General features: G+C 40.8%; 1 protein-coding gene across 5 annotated transcripts in view; it reads left to right on the plus strand.

Annotated features, from left to right (window-relative positions):
* Positions 1 to 4,631: 4,631 nt before the first annotated feature.
* Positions 4,632 to 25,931, plus strand: part of VCL (vinculin) — a 65,229-nt gene continuing 43,929 nt past the window's right edge. For 3 of the 5 annotated variants that reach the window (XM_030030953.2, XM_030030954.2, XM_030030955.2), the window contains exon 1: positions 4,632 to 5,083. In XM_030030953.2, the coding sequence (XP_029886813.1) occupies positions 4,916 to 5,083 (168 nt within the window). In that variant the 5' untranslated portion in view covers positions 4,632 to 4,915. The remainder of the gene's footprint in view (positions 5,084 to 25,931) is intronic. The other 2 variants (XM_030030956.2, XM_030030957.2) reach the window with 2 other exon arrangements.

Raw genomic sequence — 25,931 nt, forward strand, 5'->3', positions numbered from 1 at the left:
GATGGCTGACAAATGTGATTTAAATTTTCCAATCCTAATAGGCTGCTCCCATCTAGCTCAGACAGTGACTTATGATGAGTCAGCATAGAAAAATCCTGAAGTGTTGGTCTCATTGCAGTTCCTAGAACACAGTCAGCCAAGACCCAGAAGTAAACAGAACCTAACCTAGTTTCACGGCAGAAGTCATCTTTATAATGGCAAGGCACATTGACAGACTATTATGGTGAAGTTACACTGTGATACCTCCTTAGTAATCTGCTCTTTCGTTCCCCTAGGTTGTCATTTCTTAGGTGTGAAATGTGTTCATTCTGTGCCAGTCTTCTACACACTACAGCTATCAATACACCAATACCATTCTACAACAAACGCATGAAAAATTTAGAATTTATGTTTAAGGCAGACATTATCACAGAAGGAAAAATTTTTTTTTTTTTTTACTTCAATCATCCATCGCTTACTCCTTAGATTACCCAAAGTTAATGACTTGGTAAGAGGGAAGTGCAGAATGCATTGACCTCACAGTCTACACCTACTGATCAACAGTAGCCTCCAATCCTCCAGAAGCTGATAAAAAGAGATGCTAATCCTTAAATTTCAACATATGCTTAAATCTTCATAGGATCAAGACAGTAATGCAATCCAGTTTATGCAATGTATGAATACAGCATTTCTGTAAACTTTTTCAGGCAGCTAATCAGGTATTACTCAGAAAAATTAGAAGTTGGTACAGTCAGGGTACAACATCCGGTCATTCCAGGGAAAAGTGATTAATCACAGCCAAGTGCATTTGCCTAGAGAACCTAATCCTTCTCTGCTGTGGTACCTAATACTGAAAATAACTACTGTAAAATGTAGGTTAGTGCTCAGAGCTAACCAGACACATGCACTTCAATGAAGTATTAATACTAGCAAAACACCTTGTAATTCCAGACAACTGCAATTTCATGAAGCTCTTTGAAAATAGTTCTGTTCCACTGCTCCTGCCACTTGCAGCTGCAGGGCCATGTACCCTGACTGCAGGGTACAGGACTCTCCGAAAGATACTGTAGAGGAGGCTGCATTGTAACTGCGTTGTTTGTAAGTACAGTGTTCTCCTTTTTTCTATCAAAGCCTATTAATTCTGTATTCATACATCTCACTTCAGTGGAAGTAAAGAGAGGATTTCTTTGCTTCATTAAAAGACTTCATCACGTGTGAGAAAAGGAGAACGTATTATCTGATCATCTGGGACAAAGAGACATTATGGCCCTAAAGTCAGTGGAGATTTTTGTAAGCAGAAGAATCTGCTGACATCAAGTTCTCTGCAGAAATGGGTTCAACTGGACTCACCTGAGTTCTTATGAAATAGTAAAAGACATGGAAAGAGTGTTTTAAGAGCTAATCCTTTCATTCTAACCACTTTAACTTAGTTGAGATGCTAGTCACCACTGTTGTGCTAATAATAGATACTGCTTCTTAAAAATGGTAAGATTTTGAGTGTGTGGAAAGGAAAGGAGTTACAGCATCTCTCTTTTTCTCAGTGGGAAATCCGTTGCTGCATGTTTAATACCATACTGGAAGAGGACAAAAGAATTCATACATTTCCACCTTGGGCTCAATAAACAGAAAATAATTGTGATCAAATCTATCATTACTTTCTACCATCTGTTAAGGCCTGGAGAGTTAATGAAACCGTATAAACTGGAGAAACAATCTCATAGCATAATTAATGTATAATTACAGACTGAATAGTGCAAAGGGCAAAAGAAACTGATTTTTTTTTTAAAAAGTACCTGCTGCAAAGCTGTTATTCACATGACATCAACACGACAGATCTGAATACTGCAAAGGAAAGAGAAAACACTGTAAGGGTGGTAGTTGGAAAAAAACAAAAAAAAGCAGTGCTACATGTATTGCTGTTAATTGCATGGAATTTTTTCCAGATGTGGCTTCAGAAATTAGGTAGCCACAGCAATATCAGGCAGAGAATTTCAGTGATGGGCCTGCAGTACACTCAGATAGTACAGACAATAAAAATTGATTTTTGCATGTGCAAAAATTACACCAAAATAACCCAAACAGTGGAACAAACTCTTAATACCAACATACACCAAAATACTAATACAAACACACATATTTTGGCCCTGTAGATGAGTAAAGTTTCAGAAGGCCTCCAGAAATGTCCATATGTTCTATATTTTAGTTTGCCTGTAGTAACTATATATATTAGAGTCACCAAGACAGCCTTTTATAATGATCAGATAACACTTTTTTTTCTTTAAAATATATGCATGCACATGCATATTTCAGCCAGAACAGAGTATACAAGATCCCAGACTTAAAGCCATTATTTTTAATCAGAGAACTTAGCTTATATGCAAGTCCCACAAATGACTATGTGGTTTATTGGGTTTGCAGATTATTAGTTCATAACATGGACTAATTGCTTTTTGTAATTCCCAGCTGCTGCACATTACTATCTAGAAGGATTTTTATGTGTGCTCATTATTACCGATCCATAGTATGCTAAAGAGGCACTGCTGGGAATGCATATACTAGAAACGATAAGTACATGCTATATAGTCAATAGCTAACAACATAAAATACTCCTACGGTGCATAGTTCAAGTCACTTAATTCACCCATTACTGCTGAGAGGCTGATATTTTAAGTATGTTTTCACTGCCAATAACATAATTTGATTATCTGTTATCAAGCCTACAAGTATACCTCTGTCCAAACAAAATTGGATTGTACAACATGGAAATTAGTCGTCTGACTTCTACCATTGCAGATTCAATAAATACACACACATAAACGCAATTCCCCGCATACTAAAAGAAAAGAGGACAACAAAAAAAGAAATTCAGAGCTAAAGGTGTTGCTAAGATTTCTAACCCTGCACAAAACCTGTTTTTCTTAGCTCTTTAGGCCTACAACTTGTAACTATCCCCGTAGCTCCAACAACGGCAACTCTGGTACCAGAAGTTATTAAGACAGATCCTCGTGCACACCAGAAGCATTACTGATTTAATTGCTCTTTCTATATGTCCCTGTGTCTGCTGGTAGGACCGGCTGTGTTCAAACACTGCACAGAAAGCATACTGTTTGCTCTGAAACATTTAGGAGCGAAAGCTAGTCTGACAGGAACATTCATTTATAGCTTAAAATAGCAGCACCAGCACAAAGAGAAAAATACCTAAAAGCCAGTAATAATTTTCCAAATCTAATTCTGCGCTCACGTTATCAAGGAAAGGAAGAAGTACAGACCGCAACCCTTTACTCACATGCTTTATTTTATTACCATGAGTACTCCCAGTGTCACAAGAGGCACTGCCCAGGCAGCGCCAGAGCGCGGGCGACGTAGCATTCTGTATGAGCTCACACCCTAAGTTTTATTAAGGCTGGCAATGGCATTTAGGGGCCTCAGGACAGCACACTCCGAAATAACGACGCCTTAAGGCGGGGGGCAGCGGGCCGCCGGCGGCTGGCAGCAGGCGGAGAGCCGGCGACGGCAGGCCGCCCCCCGCTACCGAGCCGCGGGGCCGTGGCACCTCACCCCCGGCGGAGCAGCCGCCGGCAGCCGTGCTCCAACGTGAGCGCTACGGGAAAGCGGGAATTTATGTTACCCGCCGGCTACGGTTGGTATTCCTTCCCCCGAAACCACGTCGCTCACCTAAATGTATTTAAACGAGCTCCCCCGCCCGTGCCGCTGTTATCACCGGGGGTTATAACGGTAAAAACCGTTCTCCCCCGACTCGGAGCGCCCGGCCGCCGCCTCAGCGTCCCGCCACCGCCCGGCACTGACCCCCGGCAGCGGGCCGCCTAACAGCTCTCCCGACGGAGCGCGACCGGGGCAGCGGGGGCCGCCGTCCAGCCGCGTCCCCTCAGCCTCAGAGGGGCGGCCGGCGGGGAGCGGGTCGGCCGGGGCACCCCTCCCCACCTCAGGCGGGGGGCGCGGGCGGGAAGCGGTCCCCGCGCAGCGGCCTCCGCCGCCTCCCGCCACTTCTCCTCGGGGGGGGGGGGGGGGGGGGGGCGGAAGCGGTTGGGACCGAGCCCGGGGCGGCTGCGGGCGCTCTGCGGAGAGGGCTGTGGGGACAACGCGCCTCCGCCCGCGGAGGGGCGCGTCAGGGCGGCAGCCGCCGCGGGGGCGGGGAACAGGTCGCGCCAGCGGCGTGAGGAGCGCTCCTCGCAAGAAGCCGCCCGAAACAGCGGCGAGGGAGGGGGGCAGCAGGCGAGGGACGCCCCCTCCCCGGTTACAGCCGGCCGCACGCACCCCGCCGGGCGGCCCCACCTCAGCCCGACGGAGCAAACTTCTGCCGCGGGAGGGGCGGGACGCAGGAATCCCGCCGCCGCCCGCCTCATCCCCCGCTCCCTCGGCCACGCTCCCGGCTTTAATCGTCTCCTTATATGGACACTAGAATGTCTGACGTCATCTCAACGCTGGGAAACCAGCGCCCGCGCAACCAAGCTTGGTTGTCAAGGCTGGTGGTGCGGGAAAGGCGGGGGCCGGAGGGGGAGGGCAGCGCTGGAATGTTGATGGACGTGGCACTGCGCCACTGGGAGCGGCGGTCCCCCTTCGGCTATTGGGCAAGGGCGGCCGAGGGGGCGGGGAGCCGTGGGAGGGGTAGGTTGTGGTCGTTGAAAAGCCGCCTCCTGGGTGAGGAGCGGTGCCAGTGCGGGGTGGGCGCTGCCAGGGGGAGGCAGGAGGGCAGCGGGTTCGAGTCCTGCCTCCGCGAGCCGCTTCTCTGGTCTGCCGCAATCCGCTGAGGGGCGAGGGGAGGGAGGTCCGGGTGGTCGTCTGTTTTCCTCTTCTTCCTCATTCTTTCCCTTGCGCGGAGGCCGCGGCTTTCTCTGTGGGGCGCCAGCCCACAGGGACAGAGTTTGCCAGGAGTTTGTGCGGACTTCGGGCCCCAGCCCCCCGCCCCGCCGCCGCCATGCCCGTCTTCCACACGCGTACCATCGAGAGCATCCTGGAGCCGGTGGCCCAGCAGATCTCCCACCTGGTCATCATGCATGAGGAGGGGGAGGTGGACGGCAAGGCCATTCCGGACCTCACCGCCCCCGTGTCGGCCGTGCAGGCCGCTGTCAGCAACCTGGTGCGGGTGAGTAGCGGCGGCCGGCCCGCCTCCTCCGCCCCTCCTCACGGGAGCAACTTTGGCCGCCGCGGCCAACTTCGTGGTCCCGCGGCCGCGGAGCCCGCCGCCCGCCCCGGCCTGTCGCGTACAGGTGCGCCGGGCTGCCCCCCCCGCCCGCTCCCCGCGCCGGCCGTTGGCCGCCCGACCGGCGCCCCGTAACGGAGCGGCTTCCCGGCGCTGCTGCCGCTAGGGAGGCACCGTGTGGAGGCGGGGGCCGGGAAGGGGTTAAGTTGGGAGGCTTTCTGGACCTCTGCGGCTCCTGTCTGGAAGCCGCCTTCGGCTGTTCCCGCCCCGGCCGGCGAAGGAGCTCGGCGAGCCGTGCCGCAGAGGAACGAGTTGTCCGGAACAGCGAGTTGTTCGCCGTCTTCGTGACTGAAAAAGTCTGCCTTTTCCCCGCCTGAGGGACAGCATCACGCTGAAGCGCAGTGAAGGGCTGTAATTGTTGCTGTTTGTACCGTCCAATCCTCTCCGTGCGGAGTGCACCCTGAAAAGCCTCACAGATGTCTCTGATACGCTGTGTGGTTTTTTGCTGTGTTGGAAACTCCTATTTTAAGCGTATGCACTATATAAGGCAAAACGCTTACTTGGTGTGATCCTATCCTAAAAAAAAAACCAAAACCCTAAACCTCCCAGGCATTTGATAATGATTTTTATATTGGTGAAGGCTAGCAGTTCGTTATCAGCGCGGGAGTCGAGGAGAGACAGACCTGTGGCTTCTAGGCAAAGTTTGGAGTTGTAATTTGTTTTGTTTGTTACATAGCCTCGAGTGTGAGTTAACAGTTTGCTTGTGGGAAGCTAAAGGTGGCTGAAAATCGGCTTGGATCTCTCGACTTTTTGAAAGCAGCTATAGGTAGCGTGTCTCTTTAAGATCCGAGTATTTGCAATATGGGCATTTCAGTCTGAGAAGTGCAAATGACTAATACATTTGAAATGTTTTAGTTATATTAGTACTTTTATAACCAACTGTATCAGAATAGCAAACTGTTGCAAGGCAGAAGTGTCTTGTTTGATACAGAAAGCACTGCAATGTTGCGTACTTCTCTATTTCATTAAGAATTACCTGGTAATACTTACCTTGCACTTCTGTTAAGTTCATTTGCAGATACTCTGAGTTAATTTTTAAATGTCAGATGTTACTTGCTCATTTTGAATCCTGTAAAATGCTTAAGTCATTTGTGGCAAGCGATATCCCTTGCCAGCAAACTTATACCTTAAAATGAAATAGCTACATACAGTTAAAATGTTGTGTCACTGTTAACTGATGTATTAATGCACTGAAATCACGAGGCTTGTGGGCATAAGAAGCTGTCAAGATGACTAATACATGTGCTGTGTTTATCAGATTTCGGCTTGTAGTACTTGCTACTGCTAGAATAACTTGCCACTTTGAGGTTTTGCAGTTTACTACAATGTAACTACAACTCTTGGTCCCCATGACTTAATGAATTTTACCGGATGTACTGTCTGGAATACTTGTGCTTCTTGCTGACTTCAGCTGAAACTCTTGTTTTTATGAAAAACAATTGGTCTGCAGTGATGAACTGATGTAATAGGTATATTGGCTGTAAGGGTGTGAAGCCTCAGTGTATGAAATACTTTTCCTTGAAAGGAAGACTTTAGAATAACACTTTGCCTCTCTGAGCTTAGCCTGTATGGCTGGGTTGTGTGACTATTTGCTGCCCCCCCCCCCCCCACCCCCCACCCAAGAAACCTGATCTGATTAAGTAGCATTTATTAGAGAAATGCAGAAACGGAATTAGTTTCTGCAGCTTGCTAATGCCAGCTCTTTCATTTTGGACGCCTCTGGTTTTCTTTTCTTGCCTGCTAGCTAGATAGAAGGAAAAACTGTTGAATTATTTTTTTGTGTTAATTCACAAAGAGCAAATAGAAGTGGTGTAATCTGAGGTGGTACTTAACAAGGAAGATGCCCTGATCTGGTAGAATACAGCTTTGACTGTACTAGGAAAAATACAGGAATCAAGTTCAGTTTCCTATCTGGAGCTGTGTTTTCAGTGCATCATTTTGAAGTGTAAAGGTGATATGTGAAACTGCAGTTTCACAGGAGCAGGGATATTTGTGCAGACAGGTTATCTAATTGCGAGCCTTCTGGTGGCTTCACAGGTGACAGCAAAGATGGAACTGCCAGTATAACCAGGACAGTAATGTAGCTGCTGGCTCTTTGTGTTGCTTCCTGTCTGCTCAGTGTTCTTCATGTAGTGTGAGTATCACAAAGTGTACGTGATGGTAAATACTGACCAGCAGAGAAGTTTTTCACTGATAATTTGTTACACACAACAGCACCATTCTCTAGCTCCCCAGTAAAGGACTCCACAGTTTGGAAGGTGCAGTGTTTAATTCATGTTAACTATTGCATCTGTAAGTAACTGCTGGTAACAATAGTCGAAGTGCTGAGACCCATTCCTCTGCAAGGCCTAGGAGACATGCTGTGTGGGGAAATGGGCTAGGAAATGAGAAAATCACTGAAAGGAGTCATGTGCAGTAGCTTAAAAAAAGTTTGTTTTGTTGATGTTCCTGAGATGGAGTTAACACAATTCACTATATCCAAGAGTGAACAGAGGTTGATAGATATGAGAGTCTTAAAGTAAGACTACTGGATGAGTTAAAAGGGAGTCCTACATAACTTGACTATAGACCTCTATATGAGAACTTTTCCTTTGGTTTGCCATTCAGCATGCATTTCTATATTTTGTCAGAAATGCATGTGCTGTATTTTAAGTTTGCCTGAAGCCACCTTAAGTTTCATGGGTTTGCACACCCAAGATGACCTACTGTAGGGATGCTTCTTTGTCAGAACCTAATTGTAAAGTAATCCTAGGTAAGACATAGTCCAAGTCATTGTTGAAGTTAATGAAATAAGTAAATCTTTACAAGTTAGTCTCTTTCCCATGGTAAATACCAAAGACTTGGTATTCTGCATTTCTGTATTAGTTCCCAATATGTTGCAGTTTGATTCTACTGTGTCTTGGATATTCATGTTAGGGGGATAGCTTTTGCAGAACAATACTCAAATTGTTTTGAAGTAATCTGGTGAAATTTCTTAACTGAGATAAGGTAAGTGCTGCCCATGCAAAAACTTTGCATGTAGAGGTAAGCAGCAGAAGCTTTTTTGCACAAAAATAACCTTTGACTGGAGCCAAGAGTTTGAGGGAAAGGCTTCATATTAGTATCACAAGATAATTAATGTACTAAATCAGTTCTTTTTTAACAGAAGATCTTAATGTTTTTATTGTCTGATACTTGGAGTGGATGTGTGTCTCTTATGCAAGGGTTGGGGTGTAGTTTGCTATTCCTTGTAGCTAAAGATTTAACACTGTAAGACAACAGAGTTGGTTTGGGGGGGGGGGGGAAATAGTCAAGCCCAACAGGCAAGGGAATAATTTGGAGCTAGCTAAATACACTATTAGTGGGCAGTGAAATGAAATTCTGAATTCTAACTGGTCAAACTTTGCTGGGAGGTTGTGAACCGTATGGTGGTTTTCTGATTTTTAATAAAACATTCATCCAACTTTTAGCCTATTTTTAAAAAGAGGGATTTCTATCAAAGATGACTAATGATGATGAAGAAAACTTAAACCTATCACACACATTATATAAAATAACTTCATTTCATGGGGGAGAAAAATCTCTACTAGCCAGTAGTGAATTTACAAGCATTTATGTTCAGGGTAATGTTATATTACTGCCAAACAGAGAAAGCAAATTCTACTCTGCCATTTTAAACTCCATTCACTTACTGTTTTGTATGGGTTCTGGCTTTCTGTCAGTACAGGCATAGCCCACTCTTGTCACTTCTCTCCACTGTTTTGTACAGAACTGCTTCACAGCAGTGTTGCTTCTGCTCTGCCAAATACAAACAGTACCATGGGTGAAGCTGCCGAGTTTGGCAGATAAGGAAGTAATCCTGTGCATGAGTATTAAGGCGATAGAGGGGAACCTGAGAAGGGACTTAAGGAGTACACATAATTTAAATACTGGAGCAGGATCAGAAACTCAAGGAGATGTTGGCTTTTCAGAGGCTGGGTTGTTGAACCATGTCCATGCTCTGAAAGATCTGACCTGCTTTACTTGAGACCAAATGCCTGACCATTACCCTGTTTTTCTGTTCTTCATTTTGACTGAGCTTGAGCCATCTGAGGAAAGTGACACTGGTGTGAAATGCTCATAATGAAAGATTTAAGACATGGTCACAAATGAAGTGGCTGAGATCTTTCGGAACAGAGACCTGCTCTGAAAGGCCAGCAGTTGTCTAGCTGATGATGCAGCTTCTGCCTTTCCATCCTCCATGCTACAGGTGCTGTCCTTTTGTATTTGAATCTATGTTTCTTAAGTCTCTACATGCATCCAATTTCTATTACATTCTTTTTTATGCAGAAAAATTGCTTTAACTCTCTAAATTGTTAACTATCACATTTCTCAAGAATGTATTCTTGGTGGATGCTGTGATATGCCTTTATTTACCTACTGAGATTTGGGGGCTTATGAAGCTATACTGACATCTTTCTGCATCTCAGTCACTAACCACAACTAGCAGGTCAGGCTAATCATCAGTAAGGGTCTCTTAGCATATAAATATCCTGTCTTGTGCTCATGGTTTATCAGCTGTTTTCTTTAAGCAGAGCAGGGCCAAGCACTATCTTTAAAAGTAAATAAATGCAGTCTGGAGTAAAATTAAGCTTAACTGGAGATTGTACTTGATGAGAACAACACCCTATAGCATTAGGTCAAACAGTCATTCATGTCATAGGTTTGTCACTTCCTAAAGTTGTGAGGTCAGTCTCTTTAAAATACCACCAGCTGAAACCCACCCCGTCTAAGCACAACTAAAACCACACAGATTACTCTCAAAACAGGTAAAATTATACCAGTACTTAGGCAGTGACATAAAGTTTAAAACAGACCAAACAAAAAACCAAACCTCAACTGTGGTAGAGTTGCATTTAGAGTAGCTGTAGCAGCTGTCCTATCTCATCCTAGTAGATGAAGAAGTAGTAATCAGCATGTTCTGGGTGCATATCCATGGGCCTCTGTCAATTGTGAAGTTGCCTGGGGTTGTAGTGCCATGCAGAAAGGGCTGTGCATTTTCCCTGGACAGGCTGTGAATTGCCTATCAACACCTGCAAACCACTAGCTTGGAAATTGCCTATATAAATGAATTTGAAAAATACTGCCTGCCTTGAAATACTTGTCATGATTGCAGCAGCAAAAGTCAAACACATGGCTAAACACTTAGAGTGAGGAGAAACGGTCTGATTGTTGTGGAGAGTGGGTGGTAAAACAGCTTCCTCATCCCTAAGTTTTCTCCTGGCATAGCTGACTTGCCTGTATCTCAGGGTACACAAGAGAAGAGTGAGCTGTTGAAGACAGCTTAGTGTTTCTCTTTTTTGAGAGAAAAATTAGTTTGCAATACGTACATTTATGTGTCTTGGAAAAGGATGGAGAAGAAAGGAAAAAGGTAAGCTTTTTCCTTGCAGAATTTTCACAGCACAAAAGATGTTTCTCAAGGGGTTGTAGTAACTTTCTGAAGTTTTTTCATGATGTTTGTAACTTGTCATCGGATATGTATAGATCTGCACCCCCCATCTCCAGTTTATTGTATTGGAATATCTTTGAGCTGAAAGAAATGAGTTCTTAGAGCAGCTCATCTGAACTCTACAGAACTCAAAATTTGTGACAATGAGAGTACTAGAAGAGCCCTGATGATCTTGAGAGAGTAAGTCTTTTCATTATAGGTTTCTAGGTCTTGCCTATGTGTAGTAGAAACTTGTGATTAGTGTTAGGAGAGTTTTTTAAATAATAAATATTTCCTTCTTTTTTGAAATACAACATTCTACTACCTGAAATTTCTTTAGGGATAATTTACCATATTGTGGGAACTGTGGCCATACGCTCTGAGAAAGGGGATAAAACCCATTAGGGTGTGTGCATGGGAGGGACAGAGTGAAGAGTGATTAATGATTAATCAGACAGAAAGCTACTTTGTAATAACAAAAGCACATCATAAACTTTTTCCTTGCTTTTATCTGTTAGGAATTATCTTTACATAAGTGATAAATCAGCTTCCTATTTGAATGGAAAAATCTCTTTGTTCTGTATTATGTTTGGAAGTTAATTTATACCAGTCTCTTCCATCAGCTTTAAAAGGAATCATTTGTTCTCCGTTCCTTTAAGTGTGCATAGAGATGGTGAATGCCTCCATTAGTAATTACATGCAGCTTGCTTTTTGGGCATAAAGACTGAGAACATTATTGTGGAATGGATAACCTTAAAGTGGCAGTCAGACTAAAAAATTCCATATGCCAACAATATGGTGTATACCACTCCTGCTTTGGAAAACATTAACATATGCTTTCTGCTGCATAAGTGAATTACACCAGTGAGGGACGAGTTGTTAAATCCATATTAAGGGCCAATGTTTAGTGATTTATTCTTGTTTCTGACTTCTTGTAACTTTAGAATGTCATTAAGTTTTGCTTTGTGCTTTGAACCAAGAAGCTACTTTTCTCTATGTAGTGGTATTGGACTGTAGACATGGAATTCCTTTTATAGAGTTTAATAAAACAATGAACCAAATAAGATATGGTTCAGTATGTTTTACACTTAGAAATGTGTAGCTTCAGGACATAAGTGGGGTAATTTACAGGTGTCTTCCTCTTCCCAGTATAGTTGAAATTTGGATTGATGAAGCAAGTCTTTGAGAGGACTCGCGCGTGGGGTGTGTGTGTGTTAAAGATGGTTTTAAAGATGTGTTAGCAAATGTTGTATTAATGCTAGTTACTGGAAATAATGCCTGAGATCATTAACCGGTTGTTGTAAATGCTAAGCTATGTTTGTTGTTCCAAATCTGCTAGAATTCTTAAAAGCCAAATGACACTTTTTTCCCAATTACTTTTCCAAAGGAGACAATAGGCCAGTCCTAATCAGTCCTTGCCTTGCGTACTGCTTAATTTTGGTAGTGGCTTCATGTATAGTTAAGACTAGCTTTTTATCCCTACTTCTCTGTTGTATAGCTTCTATGTGTTGTTCCTAAGCTTTTGTTTGTGACTGCATTGTTTTACTAAGTCTTACTGGCCTTGCATTTTTTCACCTCAAATATGAAGACAAAGTATCTACTGTTAGTAATTTCAATCTCCTGCCATTTCTCACTCTGAGAAGTAAGTCAGACTGGCAAACTATACCTTAAGAAACATTGCAATGTAATGTGGTGTTTGTTTTGTGTGTTGTTTTTTTTTTTCCTGTAGTGGCACAAATTCTATTCTATCACTTGATCAGTCAAATGCTGAGAAGCAGTTCTTGATACAGGACTTACCTCTGTGGCCATGGTTCTTAATTCCTGCAAAATTATAACCTTCCTGGCATTTATCTTTAAACACAGCAATAGGACCTCTTACTAAGGAGCACTGTTGTTAACTCATTTGAACAGTAAAGTATCTTTTTTATAGCTATATAACTGTTAGAAGTGCATCCGCTAAATTAATTGTAATGTTTAATTGTATAATTTCTTCCTTAATTTTTATGACAACAGGCAAGAGAGAATTAACCCTAAATAGTGTCCTGTGATTGGAGTCTAAAGTAGCAACTTGTGTTGATGCATGGAAATGCACCACAGATGAGTGGTTATTGCAACTATCTGCATTTCAGAAAACACTTTGTGAATACAAGATGACTTGCTGCATGGAGAGATGAAATGATGAAATAAAGGCTGGATCTTTTTCAGTTACAAATATTTCACCAATAATATCTCCTTAAAACGTGAGCCTAGCATCCTAACAGCTGAAAACTGAATTGGGGTGGGGGTGGACACATGACACATGCCATGTGCATAATATTTGGAAGTAGGTCTAGTTTGTCCCTGCAGTAATTTCAGGCCCTACTGTATCTGTAAGAATATGAAACTGGATAGAGAATCAGTAGAGAGGGCAAACCTTTCCTTTTTTTACTTTGCTCAATAATTCAAGTCTACTGAGGTATGACTTGTATTTGCCCCTATCCTGAGACTAGAACCAAAGTTTTCCATGAAAATACACGGAACAACTCACTTTGAACAAATCTCTTATTCTGAAGTAAATAATATTCTGATGCTTTAGAAAAATTATTTACATTATGAAAAATGATCATTGGATAACAATACTGGCTTATGAAAGGGGAAAGAAGGAAAAAAAAAGCTCTTAATTCTCAAAGGCTTTCCATGATTACTGAAACTGTCAGCTCATATTGACTCTCAGTGGATGATGATCTTTAACTCTTTCTCTCACTGAGACAACATGTGTTTGAACAGTTTCCTAGTACCTTGACTTCATGGGTAGGGTTGGAAACTGATGATTAATGTCAGCCTTCTCCAGTAAAGAGTGGAGAAAAGAAACAAGTCATTCCTGTAGAAAACTTGTGTGTCTTGTTGCTTTTGGCTTAGAATCCTTATGAAGAGACCTTCATAATAACTGCATTGCATTTTCCATCAATGGTTACACCCACAGAATAGTGAGTGTAACTTGATCTTTCATCGAGGATACGTTTTCCTTGTGCCAAACTTTCAGTGCATCCTGGGGACCTGGGATTGCTAAAGGCAGATCTTCTCAGTAAAGACTGAGGTAAAGAAGGTACTGAGTACTCAGCCTTTTCTGTGTTGTGACCAGGCCCCCCACCTATTCAGCAGTGGGCCCACGTTTTATCTAGTCTTCATTTTGCTGCTGGACTTACACAAGCATTTTTTGTTGTTCTTCATGTCCCTCACCAGATTCAACTCTAGATAGATTTTTGGGATGGAGCCCATCCCTGCGTGCTCAGGTAGCATCTCTGTATTCCTCCTGAGTCATCTGTCCATGCTTTTACTTCTTGTGTGCCTACTTTTCATGTCAGTTTTGTCAGGAGCATTGTGTTCATCCATGCAGGCCTCCTGCCACCTTTGGTTAACTTCCTGCTCATCAGAGTGAACCATCCTTGAGCTTGGAGGAGGTGATCCTTGAAAATCAACTAGCTCTCCAGAGCTGCTCTTTCTAAGACTGTATCCCATGGGATTTCTCCAAGTACGTCCCTGAAGAGGCTAAAGTCTGTTCTGAAGCTCAGGGTCTGATTTGTCTTGTTTCTTCCTTTCAGGATCCTGAATTCCATGATCTCATGGTCACTGTAGCTAAGGTTGTGCCTGATGTTTGCATTCCCGACCAGTTTTTCCTTGTTTCTAACAGCAGAGTGCCTCCTGTCTTTGGCTCCTCTACCTGTACCTATCTACTAATGAAAGATGATACTTAGAGTTTACAGTGTGTGATAGAAATACAGTATTTCTCATTGTAGTGAAGCAATTGTCATTTTAAACTGATATTCTGTGATGGCCTAAGAAGGTTTGACCTGAGCAACTACCATGCTTAAACGTTGTCCTCAGAGATGTATGGTGCATAAATGAAATGATGAATAACAGAACCAAGGAAAAAGTACTGCTTTGGCTAGTTTTACAAGCTCTATGCTTGGATGTCTTTGTGTATGCAGCTTAAAATGTTGGGGTATGCTGCAACTGTTCTAGTCTTACTGCTCTACAAACTAGAGTTGTGACAGTTTTCAGTCCCTTGACTAGGATACAGTAAATCTTGTATGGTAATTCCAAAATTGTCTAAATTCTTTAACTGTCCTGAAAGGTACAGATTAGTTCAAGGCAGTCTCAGTTCAGGTTAGCAGTAGGCAAAGACCAAAAGCCTTGTTCTTTAATGAATATAGATGTAACTGCATTTGCAATTCATAAGGACATTCAGGAGTACTTGATATTCTTGTGATGATATTTATCCAGCAATCCATCTTTTTAAAGTAGGTGCTAGAAAAGGTTGCTTTTTGTCTTTTCTTTTTAATGGACACACTGATGGCAGTACCAGGCTATGTGTTCTTGTCAATGTTTATCTTCTGTTTGTGGGAATAGTGAAATACAATGGTATTAAACTTGAACTGCATTTTAGTAGCTGAGTCTTTGTATAAACTACAGAGTCAAGCCCTGTCCCTCCTTAAATGCTGAAGAGTGCACAACAGCTAGAGAAATTAATTTCTTAAACAGGTATGGTCACAGAAGTGCCAAAGTAACAGTATGAGAAATGGTGGTTATATCTGTAACCTCTGAATTGATGAGGAACACTCTGGCCTGTACTGGGTAAGTCACAAGTGTCACCTTAGCTGAGTCATTGTGTGATGGCAAACAGTAATGACTGTTCTCTTCTGTCTTTATTTTTTTTTAATTCTATTCAAATAGTTGCTATTCAATGTAAGGAGCAGGTGCATCAAAATGGGAAGCTTATTAAAGGCTGAGCCAGGAAAGTCCATATCAACTTCCTTGCCCATTCTAGTCTTTCAGCCATTTTCTGTGTATCAGCTCTTCATTTGCAGAATAGTCTGAAGACTCCTCCTGTCAAGCAGGGAAGCTATTAAAAGCTGTCATCTGGAACTTCAATTATTCCAGCTGAGTTGTTTCCTCTGCTGTCTTCAAACCTCTTCCTGAGTTTGAAAGAGGCTGCATATTGTGACTGTTGTTGAGGAGGGAAGCATTACTAAAACTTTCTTTTCTTATGCAGGCCTTGTTTTATTTGCCTGCACAGATACTTCCTTGGAAGGAGCAGAAACAGACTTCAACCAGGCTGATAGTCAGTATGTGTGAGAGCCAGATAACTTGTAAGTTGCTAGAGTATTTGGGTGGATTTGGTTCCTGGTGACCACAAATTCGGTTATGTTTTGAAGAAATGGACTTCTTGTAAATGAGTAAAATATCTGTCTGTGCATAGGCAATGAATGGTTAAACTGTTAATCTCCAAATGGGATAGTAGTACATAATTGAATGAAACAATTAGTGCTAAGGTTTAGCTGTATGCAAGCTGGCATGTTCAACCTTCCTATTTAAACTTTATGGAAACCTTATCAGTTGCTAAAATACACCCATGTAGTCATCTAAACTTGCTTAGGAGAGGTTTTTAATACTGAAGTGTGTGATGTGCTGAATCTTTATCTTAAGAGTTATTACTATTAAAAAAAAAAAAAGCTGCTTCAAGCATCCACTTGGAAGTTACTGGGAAGGTTACTTACTTTGGTGTGTGTATTTGCTTTTAGAATCTTCCTTTCTTTGTAACTTTGCTCAAGATTGATCTCAAGATGTTTCCCATTTCAGTCTCTGAATGTGTATACAGGTGTCTAAATATACTTCAGCTAGGTCTTCAAAAGCTGATTTGGTTACAAACAGGTTACAAAACCCACTCAATACTTGAAAGAAAACTTATTCTCAAGTGTAAAAACACTTTCTTAAATTACTGTGTAACTCTTACAAGGTTTTAGTTGAGAGAACAAGTAAGTAAACTGACTAGTGTTTGGATTAAACTAAAAATCACTTTCACAAGCTTAGCTCTCTTTGCAGCTTTTACAGCATAATAGTTGTGCTGAATAAGAGCTCAACAAATGGAGTTTCTCTCAAACTCCATAGTAGTAGTGAAAAGGTCACTTTTTATTTAGCTTGCCCTGATACAATGATGAAAAAACTGGATTGTGAAGGGCTAGTAACTGCCAAACCACTGACTTAACTGTAGCAACTGAAGTGCTGCTTGATTATTTGCCACACTTATAAAAAATTCCCTTTTTCTAAAAAAATCAAGGGGTGGGGAGTGGGAACCTCAGTAAATTTTAGGTAGGTTTCAGCTTGACTTCAGTCTTTCTCTGAGGGCAAAAAAAAAAAAAAAGTAATAGCATGACATTTTCTTTAATTCTCTTAAGTTAATGCTGGAGAAAACCTGCATTCCTTAGCTCTCTGACTAGACTCCACTGGCACTTAAGCTGTCAGACCAGCTGAGTGCACCCCACCCCCCATGCAGCAGGAAGGAATGTATTTTTCTGTTGATCTGACTTCTTTTTTTTTCCTCTTCCCAGCTTGACATCACTGAGTATCATAGTTCAAAGCTACAGAATATAAAGTGTTTTATCTCTCAGTTGCAAGCTAATTTCTGGCATAACAATTTTGCTCTGGCAATTTTTTGGGGGGCTTGGGGGGAAGCAGTTTGAATCTCTGACCTGTTCTCCAATTACTCAGGACAGTGAAATGCTAAAGAAACTTTGCTACCCTGAAGCAGTTACTAACTGCTACAAAGATTTGTTGCTTAGCCTTTGTTGTGGCAGATTTTTACATAATTGTCTTGCACCTTTTTCTTGCAAAGAGCAAACTTCCCTGCACATGGCTTATTAGTTTTAAGTGTTTTGGTGATGCTAATAACTAACCTTGTTACTGTGTGGCAATGTAGGAAGTAAGCTGTGAAGGGGTTTGTGAACTTGATGGATCTAGCTTCTGCTTTCACAGTTGAGTACAATTCCTTTCTTCAGACATGTTTTCCAGTTTGCTTGTTAGCTGGCCCCAAAACTTGTATTTCTGTTTCATATAGTATAACAGTTGCTCAGAAGAGTGTTCTTTTCTGTTCCATTGCTTTCAAATCTGGAGCAACTTCCTCCAATAGGACAAAATGATGTTGGTAACAAGTGTAGCTTCTTATTATAGGAGGTGCTTTTAGTCAGATTTGCAGCAATACTGCTGGCTTTTTTTTTCAACCACATTCTTGTAGCAGGTAAAGGAACTTCATCTCTAAAGGTGTTTACCTTACAAAGACTTAAAAGATTTTTTTCATTGATTTCTATTAAACTTCTGAAAGGATTTTAATAGTTAGAAATGGTACCTATAACTTCTCAAAGTGGTAGCAATTATATACTATCAATTATTGGTGGCACTTTAATATCCTTTTCCTAGTGCGGAGTTGATTTGTCAATATTCTTCTAATGTGACACAGCAATGGTCTGCTGTTATATGTGAACTGGATAATATGTATTTATACAGTGCCTAGCACAATGGAGCTCTAAAATGCTAACAAATTACAGTGAAAAAACTTCTGTTGTTTTAAAGAAGTTGAACTTTATGATGTCCCTTTATGATTCAGTGTCAAATTTAAAGATGAATTTTTAAGAAAAGTTTATAGAGGCTTTACTTCTCTATAACTTCAAACTAACGGTGACTAGGATTATTTCTTTTGTGTGCAAGAGGTGAAGCCAGGCTTTGGCCAGCTTTGCCAGTCATGGGAACTTAACAAAATAAGCAGTTTTAGCCTAGATATTTGTAGGTACTGGACTGTAACCTTCAAATTGCTGGCTTACACTACCTAATTTTTCCCCCTTTGTTTCAACTGAGGATAGCAGCTTCATGTTACAAAGCTACACGGAGAAAGTCTGTCCATCCCATCAAGCATGTCCAGTTACTACTGCCTGGAGTAATAGGGCCAAACAAATCCATTGGTACAAAGAAAAGTCCCACCAATTTTGGTATTATGTGAACTAAGCTTTCCAGTAGCAACTGCAAGAGTAAGAGTAATGCTTTCATAATGCTTGAATTGGGTGAACCTAGAGAAGTATAATGTAATGTATATTAATGTTAGTCCAAAGCACTGTTGTAGAAGTAGACCGGTTCCAGCACCATTTTGGACTAAAATAGGTTTTATGGCTGAATGTAGGCTGTGAAAGTGGCTGAGAGTAGATTCTATGCTAGATGGCATGGAAGGTAATAATTATTCTGAGTGAGAAGTTAGGTCTGTAGAATGAATTAAATCATAAGAATTTTCAAAGGAATCACTGACACCTAGGAATTGGATTACACCACTCTTATTGGTTATGTCATCCCATAGGGGAAGATTCTGACTACATTGTTAACATCTGCTGCTGTGCCATAGTTTATTAGCCTTTACCACAAAAAAACACTTAATCTCTTCAAAGAATAATTTTCTTTTTCAGTGTGAGTCAAGAATTAAATAGCAAATGCTCTTTAAAGTAGTTGTTTTTAAAGCTTTTTTGGATGTGAACAGTAGTTTGCTACTTGACCACATAGTAAGTTTAAGTTTTATTAAAAACTAATTTTAACAGCTGAGTAAGTCTTCATCTAACTCAGAACTAATGCCAGATCAGTCACTTATCTGTTTGATTTTTTTAATATCATCTATCAGTTATTTCTGCTGAGTGGCTGCTTTGTAATAGTTTTCAAATTCTTTGTGATGACTCTGCACATAAGTGGGTCATCTTCTACATGCTGAATTCCTTGCAGAGCTGGTATAAGTGGTCATAAGTACTGAAAGCAAAATCAAGCTGGAAAACAATCACATAATATTAAGTTTCTGACACACTTAGGTTTTTAATGGTGCTGTAAATGAGCACTGTCCCTTGGAAAACAGCCCACCATTCCTAGTCCTTATTCTGTTTAATGTAACTAGGTACTGTTGTAGCTAATTAAAACATCACATTTAACATGGGAGCAATGATTTACACCATTAACTTATTGTACACTTGAATTAACTGTTAGTCAAGTAAAATGAAACTCTTATGAAAGACAAATTGACCAATATGCTACAGAAGGTGGATAATAACTACAAAATACCATGTTAGTACATACCTTGCTGGTGAAGAAACACTGTGGCAGGGCTTATGCCAAAAGATGAATGCTGTGAGTTGCTGTTGCTTCAACCATATATTAGTGAGCATATGAAGGTATTTTTAATATAATATTGATAACTTGGTGAAAAATACTACTCATCTAAAATTACCTTTATTGATAAGTATGTTTCCCTTGAGGGAAGTACTAGGATTAAACAAAGTCAATGAGGGACAGAACTCTGTCTAGTTCCTGCATTTGCAGGTTGACTTAAGTAAATAGATTAAAGTAGCATCTCTTATGTATTCCTTCTCTGCTGCAGTACATTGTTTAGCACTAAACCAATTTAGTTTTTGTAACCCATCAAGGTAATGGAAATAGATCCTTGCTTGACAGGGCTGCAGATAAATAAGCCAGCACTGATGACAGGCAGATGGGAACAAATTCAGTAACTTGGAACTGTGTCATGGGAAGAGGTAGGGGGGAATTATCATAAGAATTTCAGATTGCTTAGAATGAAGAGTGGTCTCAAGACAGTGGCTTTGGCAAAATAGTTATATTTAGAACATGCTAAAAAGCAGTGTTATGTAAATGGTGGGGTGGTGAGTTTTCTTCTGTTTATCTACATAAATGCATTGCCCATCAGGTGCTGTGAGTCTTTATTCTGATTTGTTGTGTCTTAAAATCAATGATGATTGGTATTTCTCCTCGCTCTGCTATCAGAGATGTTCAAAACTGCTTTTTCTCATGCTTATAATTTTGTCTTCCTGCAGGAAACTGTTGGTGTCTTGAACTTTGAAAAAAATTCTGTTACTCTGGAACAACTCATGCTCTGGGAGGGAGCTCATAGTGCTGCCCTTTCTTTCTGTGGAAGGGGGGAAATTGTTGTTGAACAGTCTGGCATTCAGAAGTCAGTACAAGTTTGCATATAACAAACAGAAGATCCTAAAATTCGGTGCCTGGTAGCCAACCTACATTTTTCAGTTGTGGTATTATATTAAATATGCCTCATTTAGTTAACAATACCTGTCAAATTAGCAGTGTTTTCCACAAGTAAAATGGGTTATAAAAAGTAGCAACAGATTTTGTAGTTAACTAAATATCAAAGTGAAATTAAGGCATTTATAGTGGACAGCTGCCTGGCACCTGATTTAGTCAGACATCTTAGAAACTTGAGAGGAAGAAAATTCTCTACTGTTCTGCATCTGAAACTTACTCAAGAAGTAACAGAATACATATGAATTTGTCTTTTCTTTCTTCAGCTTCTTGAATATTTTCTGTGCCAACACATGGATAAGTGAAATACTAATTTAATATTATTGTTAGAGACCACCCCCAATTTAGTTTGTCATTCTGATGAAGGATAAAAATAGCCTGGGGAGAAAGTTCATTACTACCTATGTGAAGCTATACCTTGGGTTGGTTTAGAGACTGTCTGTGCAGTATAATATTTATCTATATTAGAAACACAGATTCTCACAGGCTTCTGCTGTATCTGGAAAGAAGTCTTTCTTCCACTTGATATGATCTATGAACTTCCTATGGTGAGACTTTTTTTTTTACTCTGTTACCAACAGCCTTAATCTTAAGTAAACTTTCCAGATACTTCTACTTGACTTAACACTTGGAAGGCTGGGGAGACAGGATTCATCTCAGTTACTGGGGTGGGAGAGGGAAATCCTCATCAACCAAGATTTTCTCCAACATGCAGATATTAGCAGATTGTCAATGATGATGCAAACCTACCAGTAGCATCACAGTGTTTGCTTGCTTTCAGACAAGCATCTGAATGAGAGCATTTAGCTCTGTGATATCACATGTGTTACCTTTTAGTACAATACTAATCTGTGTATATGTCTGCAGCAGGATTTATATTAAGAGGTGCTCTGAAACTTAGTGGTGATTCACAGGTCTGGGTACATGGAAATGAACTGGAAGAGCTTTTGTAGTCTTCATGCTGTTTGATATGAGGGACTGTCCTTAGACTTCCTTGTAATGTAAAAGTAGCTAGTTGCAGCTTTGAATCTCATTTGTAGAGGACAATTGCTGTATCTTATTTTCCCAAGTGAGTTTTGTATATGCTCAGAGCTGACTTATTTCACTGCAGTGGAGTTATAATGTCTTAAAGTAGTTGTAACTTGGAAGTACTGGTTTAGAAGAAGAAAGTCTTCTCTTGATGAAAGAACTGATTTCTGAATTATAATAGTTCTGTAAGAAGTCTCACATAATCAGTATGTGCTTTTGTTTCCTTTGTTAAGTTGTGCATCCTGTAATTAGCTAAACCATCCAAGCCTCAGCTCTGTACTGGTAACAGAGTTAGTAGGCATTAGCAGCATGACTACAAGTCTTTGGGTACCCAAATGATGTCACTTTCTGGTTTCCATATGGTTCTCGTTTCGTAGTTATGTATTTTACTTGGACAGCAGGATTTCCTTAGCCTCAGGCCAATTGAATTTGTCTTAATCGCCCGTGTAGACAGGTAGGTCAGTTTGCTGCTATTGGGGACCAGATGGCTGGAGTGTTCTAATTTACTTGACTTATTGCCAGATGGCTTTCAAATTGTACCTTGCTATGCCTGGAATGCAGTCTCCAGGGTAATCATGAGAAAACCAGGAGCCAGTATACAGCTTCCATATTAACTGAAAGGCAAAGTGGATAGGCTCTGATTCAGCAGTCTCTTTAGGTTCATGCCTGCCTGGAAGGAAAAGTAGTCTTGTTGACTGATGTCACTGGTAGTATATATGCATTGTTCTTTTGGTGTAAAATAGAAGCAGGAAGAGAATTCAGCTTCATATTTCTTTGGACTTATTTTTCAGTCTCTAATTGCACTGGCCTATTCCCCTACAGAGAAGTAGAAAAACTTAAAGCTTCTTACACCAGTGTTAAACTCGCTTAATTGCAAGTGACATATCAATCACACTTTTAATTCAAAGCAAGATGAGAGTGGAATGATGAAGAAATTGGAGATTTGCTTTGTTAAATGTTTCCAATAGAACCTTTGAAGGAAAAACAAAGTGGGGGGGGGGGGGGGAGAAAAAATTGTATCTTGTTATAACTGACTTTTTTCAGTCTTATTGAATGAGAAGGATTACATTGTGAGGAGTGACCTGTAAACATGTTCTCTTAGATTTTTTTTCTAAAAACATTTCAACATTGCTTGCCACTTCTGCTCACAGTTTGTGGAAAGTTCTCTTTATACTGGAAGCTGTTTATGTCATCTGATGATGATTTTTGAGTGACTTGTCAACTTTAGGTGGGACCAAGAAGTTTCATGATGTACCCCAAAGCTGTTTGATTTGCATCTGGCAAAGTTTTATGCTTTGCTGCTGAGCCAGGATGTATGCAATTCTGTTTTGGTAACATTTACCACATGGCATGATAAAACAACATTCACTCCAACAGCTGTGTTTTTAAAAGAACTGAGAGAAATAGCTTGAAATACCAACAACTGATCTACTTGATACTGTAAATTTAAAGACGGAACATGGGTTACAATCAAAATACTGTGACTGACAACAATGGAGGTAAACAGCTAAGTCTTGTTTTGTTTCTTTTTTGCTGCCAGAGAGGTCCTTCCCAAAAGCTTACCATGTAATTTGGCTCCAATGACTGATTTCACAAAAGGAAAAGTGAACAACTGTGAAGTAGTTATTGAGCCCTTGCCACTTTGGAACCCACTGAGACAAACTGTCTCTGAACTCAGTTTGAGATAAAGGACCTGCTTTCTACACCTGCAATGGACATGCCTTCTGGGGGGGGATGAACTCTATGAAAGGTATAGAATATACAACTGGATACCATTAAGTTCAGTCATCATTTTTGTTATATTGTCATGTGTGAGTAAGACCTATCAGTATGTAATGTGAATTCAAAATGCTTTCATGAAGATTTAATTCTCTATGCCAATATTGTATTTTTCAGTCTGGACTGAAATGTACATCATCTATGCCAGCAAGGAGTAGGCATAAATTTGGTGTAACTTTGGCTTGCTTCTAGCTCTGCTTGATGGATTGTTCGTAGTCTTGAAATATAGGCCAGTTTTGCTTTCTTAAAATGTGGGGTGGGGGAAAGGACTGGCAACTCTGTTTTGAGATGGATTCTAGACATGGATATGCAATGTAGAAACTACTGTCATTGTAGAGTTACAGCAAATACTTAAGTTTATTTTTTCAGGACAGACATCTAAAGAAATTGAGAAGGAAGTTGCTGAGAGCTTCATGGAACTGCACTGATGTATAACAAATAACAAATGTATAACAAATTTTTGATGTGAGACTTAACGCTCCCATTGTCATGTCACTATTCCTGGAAGATTGCAAAACATAGAAGAATGTGTAAACCAGCAACTGGATTTTTAATGCTAAAGTTGCTTTTACAACATACAGACTAGATCACTTTGTGTGGTACTTTGATTTGTCAAGCAAAACTTGTACTGTAGCTTATTTCTTGGGAGATACCTGGGGCTCTGCTAGTGTTGCAGCCAGGCCTGTATATGTTCACTGGATGATGATGTGGGAATATTTTTAGCTTTAGGCTCCTTGCTAAAATGGCAGATTTTTTAAATTAGCTTCTGGAACATTGCAAGAACTAATTCTTCTAAGGTCGTCTTCCTTTTTAACTGGGGAAATCCTATAAGCTGCAAGGAAGATTTAACTTCCAGCATTTGGCAAATTGTCAATTTGGTATTGTCAATATAGGTATTCAGAAGAATATTTGTTAAAAACAAACAAATAAAACTACCCCCAAACAATAAACTTTGGACTCTCATCTTAAATATTTGTGTTTTATTCTATATGATACTTGCAGTTTGTACTTTCAAACTTATAGAAGTTAAGAGAACTAGATATTGCTGGGTGTTTGTGGTGTCTTTGTTTAAACAAACTCTTAAGAGAATTACAGAAGCTGAAACTATTTCCCTTTCTCACTGAACAGCTGTTCTTTGCTATATCCAGCAGGCTAAGAAGATGGGAAAGGGACCTTGTGGGTGCCTGTGTCTTGTCTTTCCTGCAGTAGAAGCAGACATGACAAAAAGCTGCAAAACTGGTTATAAGGAAAAACCTCAGCCTGATCAGAAAGTTTTCCTCTTGCTTTTCCATGGAGAAAATACTCCCCATCAGGAAGTTTAAAACATACTGATCTTCTACTAATCAGTGGTGGATAAGAGTGCATAAGACCTACAAGCAAAGTTAAAAGCCAAAACCAGCAGGAAATCTCAATTGCTTCCTGGTTCTTCTAGCTGCATTCCTAGAAGGCTTTTCAGCAGCCATATATGCCCTCTGACTTGCGTGTGTCCATTTCTTTTAAATTTCTAGACTTGTCTGCCTCTTCCCTGTTGTTGAATAGCAGGGAGCAAGCAGGGAAGTAGCTCATTCTTTATCTCTGTTCAGCTGATTTGCCTCTAATCTCCCAAAGAGTATGGAAATGAATATGGATGGGGAAAAGTTCTAACTATGATGCTGTCTTGGTAAGTTTTGCTTGAGAGCTTCCCTTACTCTGTGCTCCTCTGGGCAGGTACAGTGTTCAAGAAGTTATGGTCCCTTTACAGGGTTAACTAGTGCAGTGTCTTTGGAACTGTGAGTAATGGCCACTTCAGTATTAATTAAAAGCAGAAGCTTCTATTCCGTGGAGACTGTTGCTTCCCAATTAGTTAGGGAAAGATTGTCTTGGGAGGTAAGAGTATCTGAAACTCAAGTAGGATTCCTGTTTTTTCCACTTGTATACTGTTGGATAGAAATAAAATACAGGTTTCCCAGATAATTGTTCTGTATTAGCATGAAGCTTGACGAGCCTTCTGTCCGAAACAGGGAATGCGTAGATATCACATCTTAAAGGAAAAAAAAAAGTCTTTATTCCCTTGGTGTTGGAGTATGGGGAAGGTAGAGCTGAATCAATCTCTACCTTGTGTTACACTGCAGTGTGTCTGAAAATTGCTTAGGCCATTTAAAAATTCAGTCTGAATAAAATGGATCTTAGTAAGAAAAAAAAATCCCCCTAACCACAAACCTAAAAAGGAAAACGCACAAAACTCTTTTGGGGTTGTGTATTTTTAGTCATGAATGTGGCTTCATGTTTTGAGACTTTGCCTGTTAAGTGGTATGCGGAGTACGTTTGTTCTTTACATGCCATCTCTGTACCTTTGCTACAAATGCAAAGAGCAACTTCTGGAAAGGTTAATTAATAGTATGTAAATATGAAATGCTTTCCTTTGAGGCACAAGGTTTTATATTTAAACAGATCCAGTGAGTGTGTGCTGTATTGGTGCTTAAAATATGGTAAGAAATCCTTTCTTTTGGAAAGGTAGGGGACCTTTTTAATTCAGGCCTCACGGGAGCTGGCTAAAATCTCGTGTCCCGTCTGTGTGCTATATAGTGCTGAGGATATTGGAGGAAG

The sequence above is a fragment of the Aquila chrysaetos genome, chromosome 11, assembly GCF_900496995.4.
Source record: "Aquila chrysaetos chrysaetos chromosome 11, bAquChr1.4, whole genome shotgun sequence".
NCBI lineage: Eukaryota > Metazoa > Chordata > Aves > Accipitriformes > Accipitridae > Aquila > Aquila chrysaetos.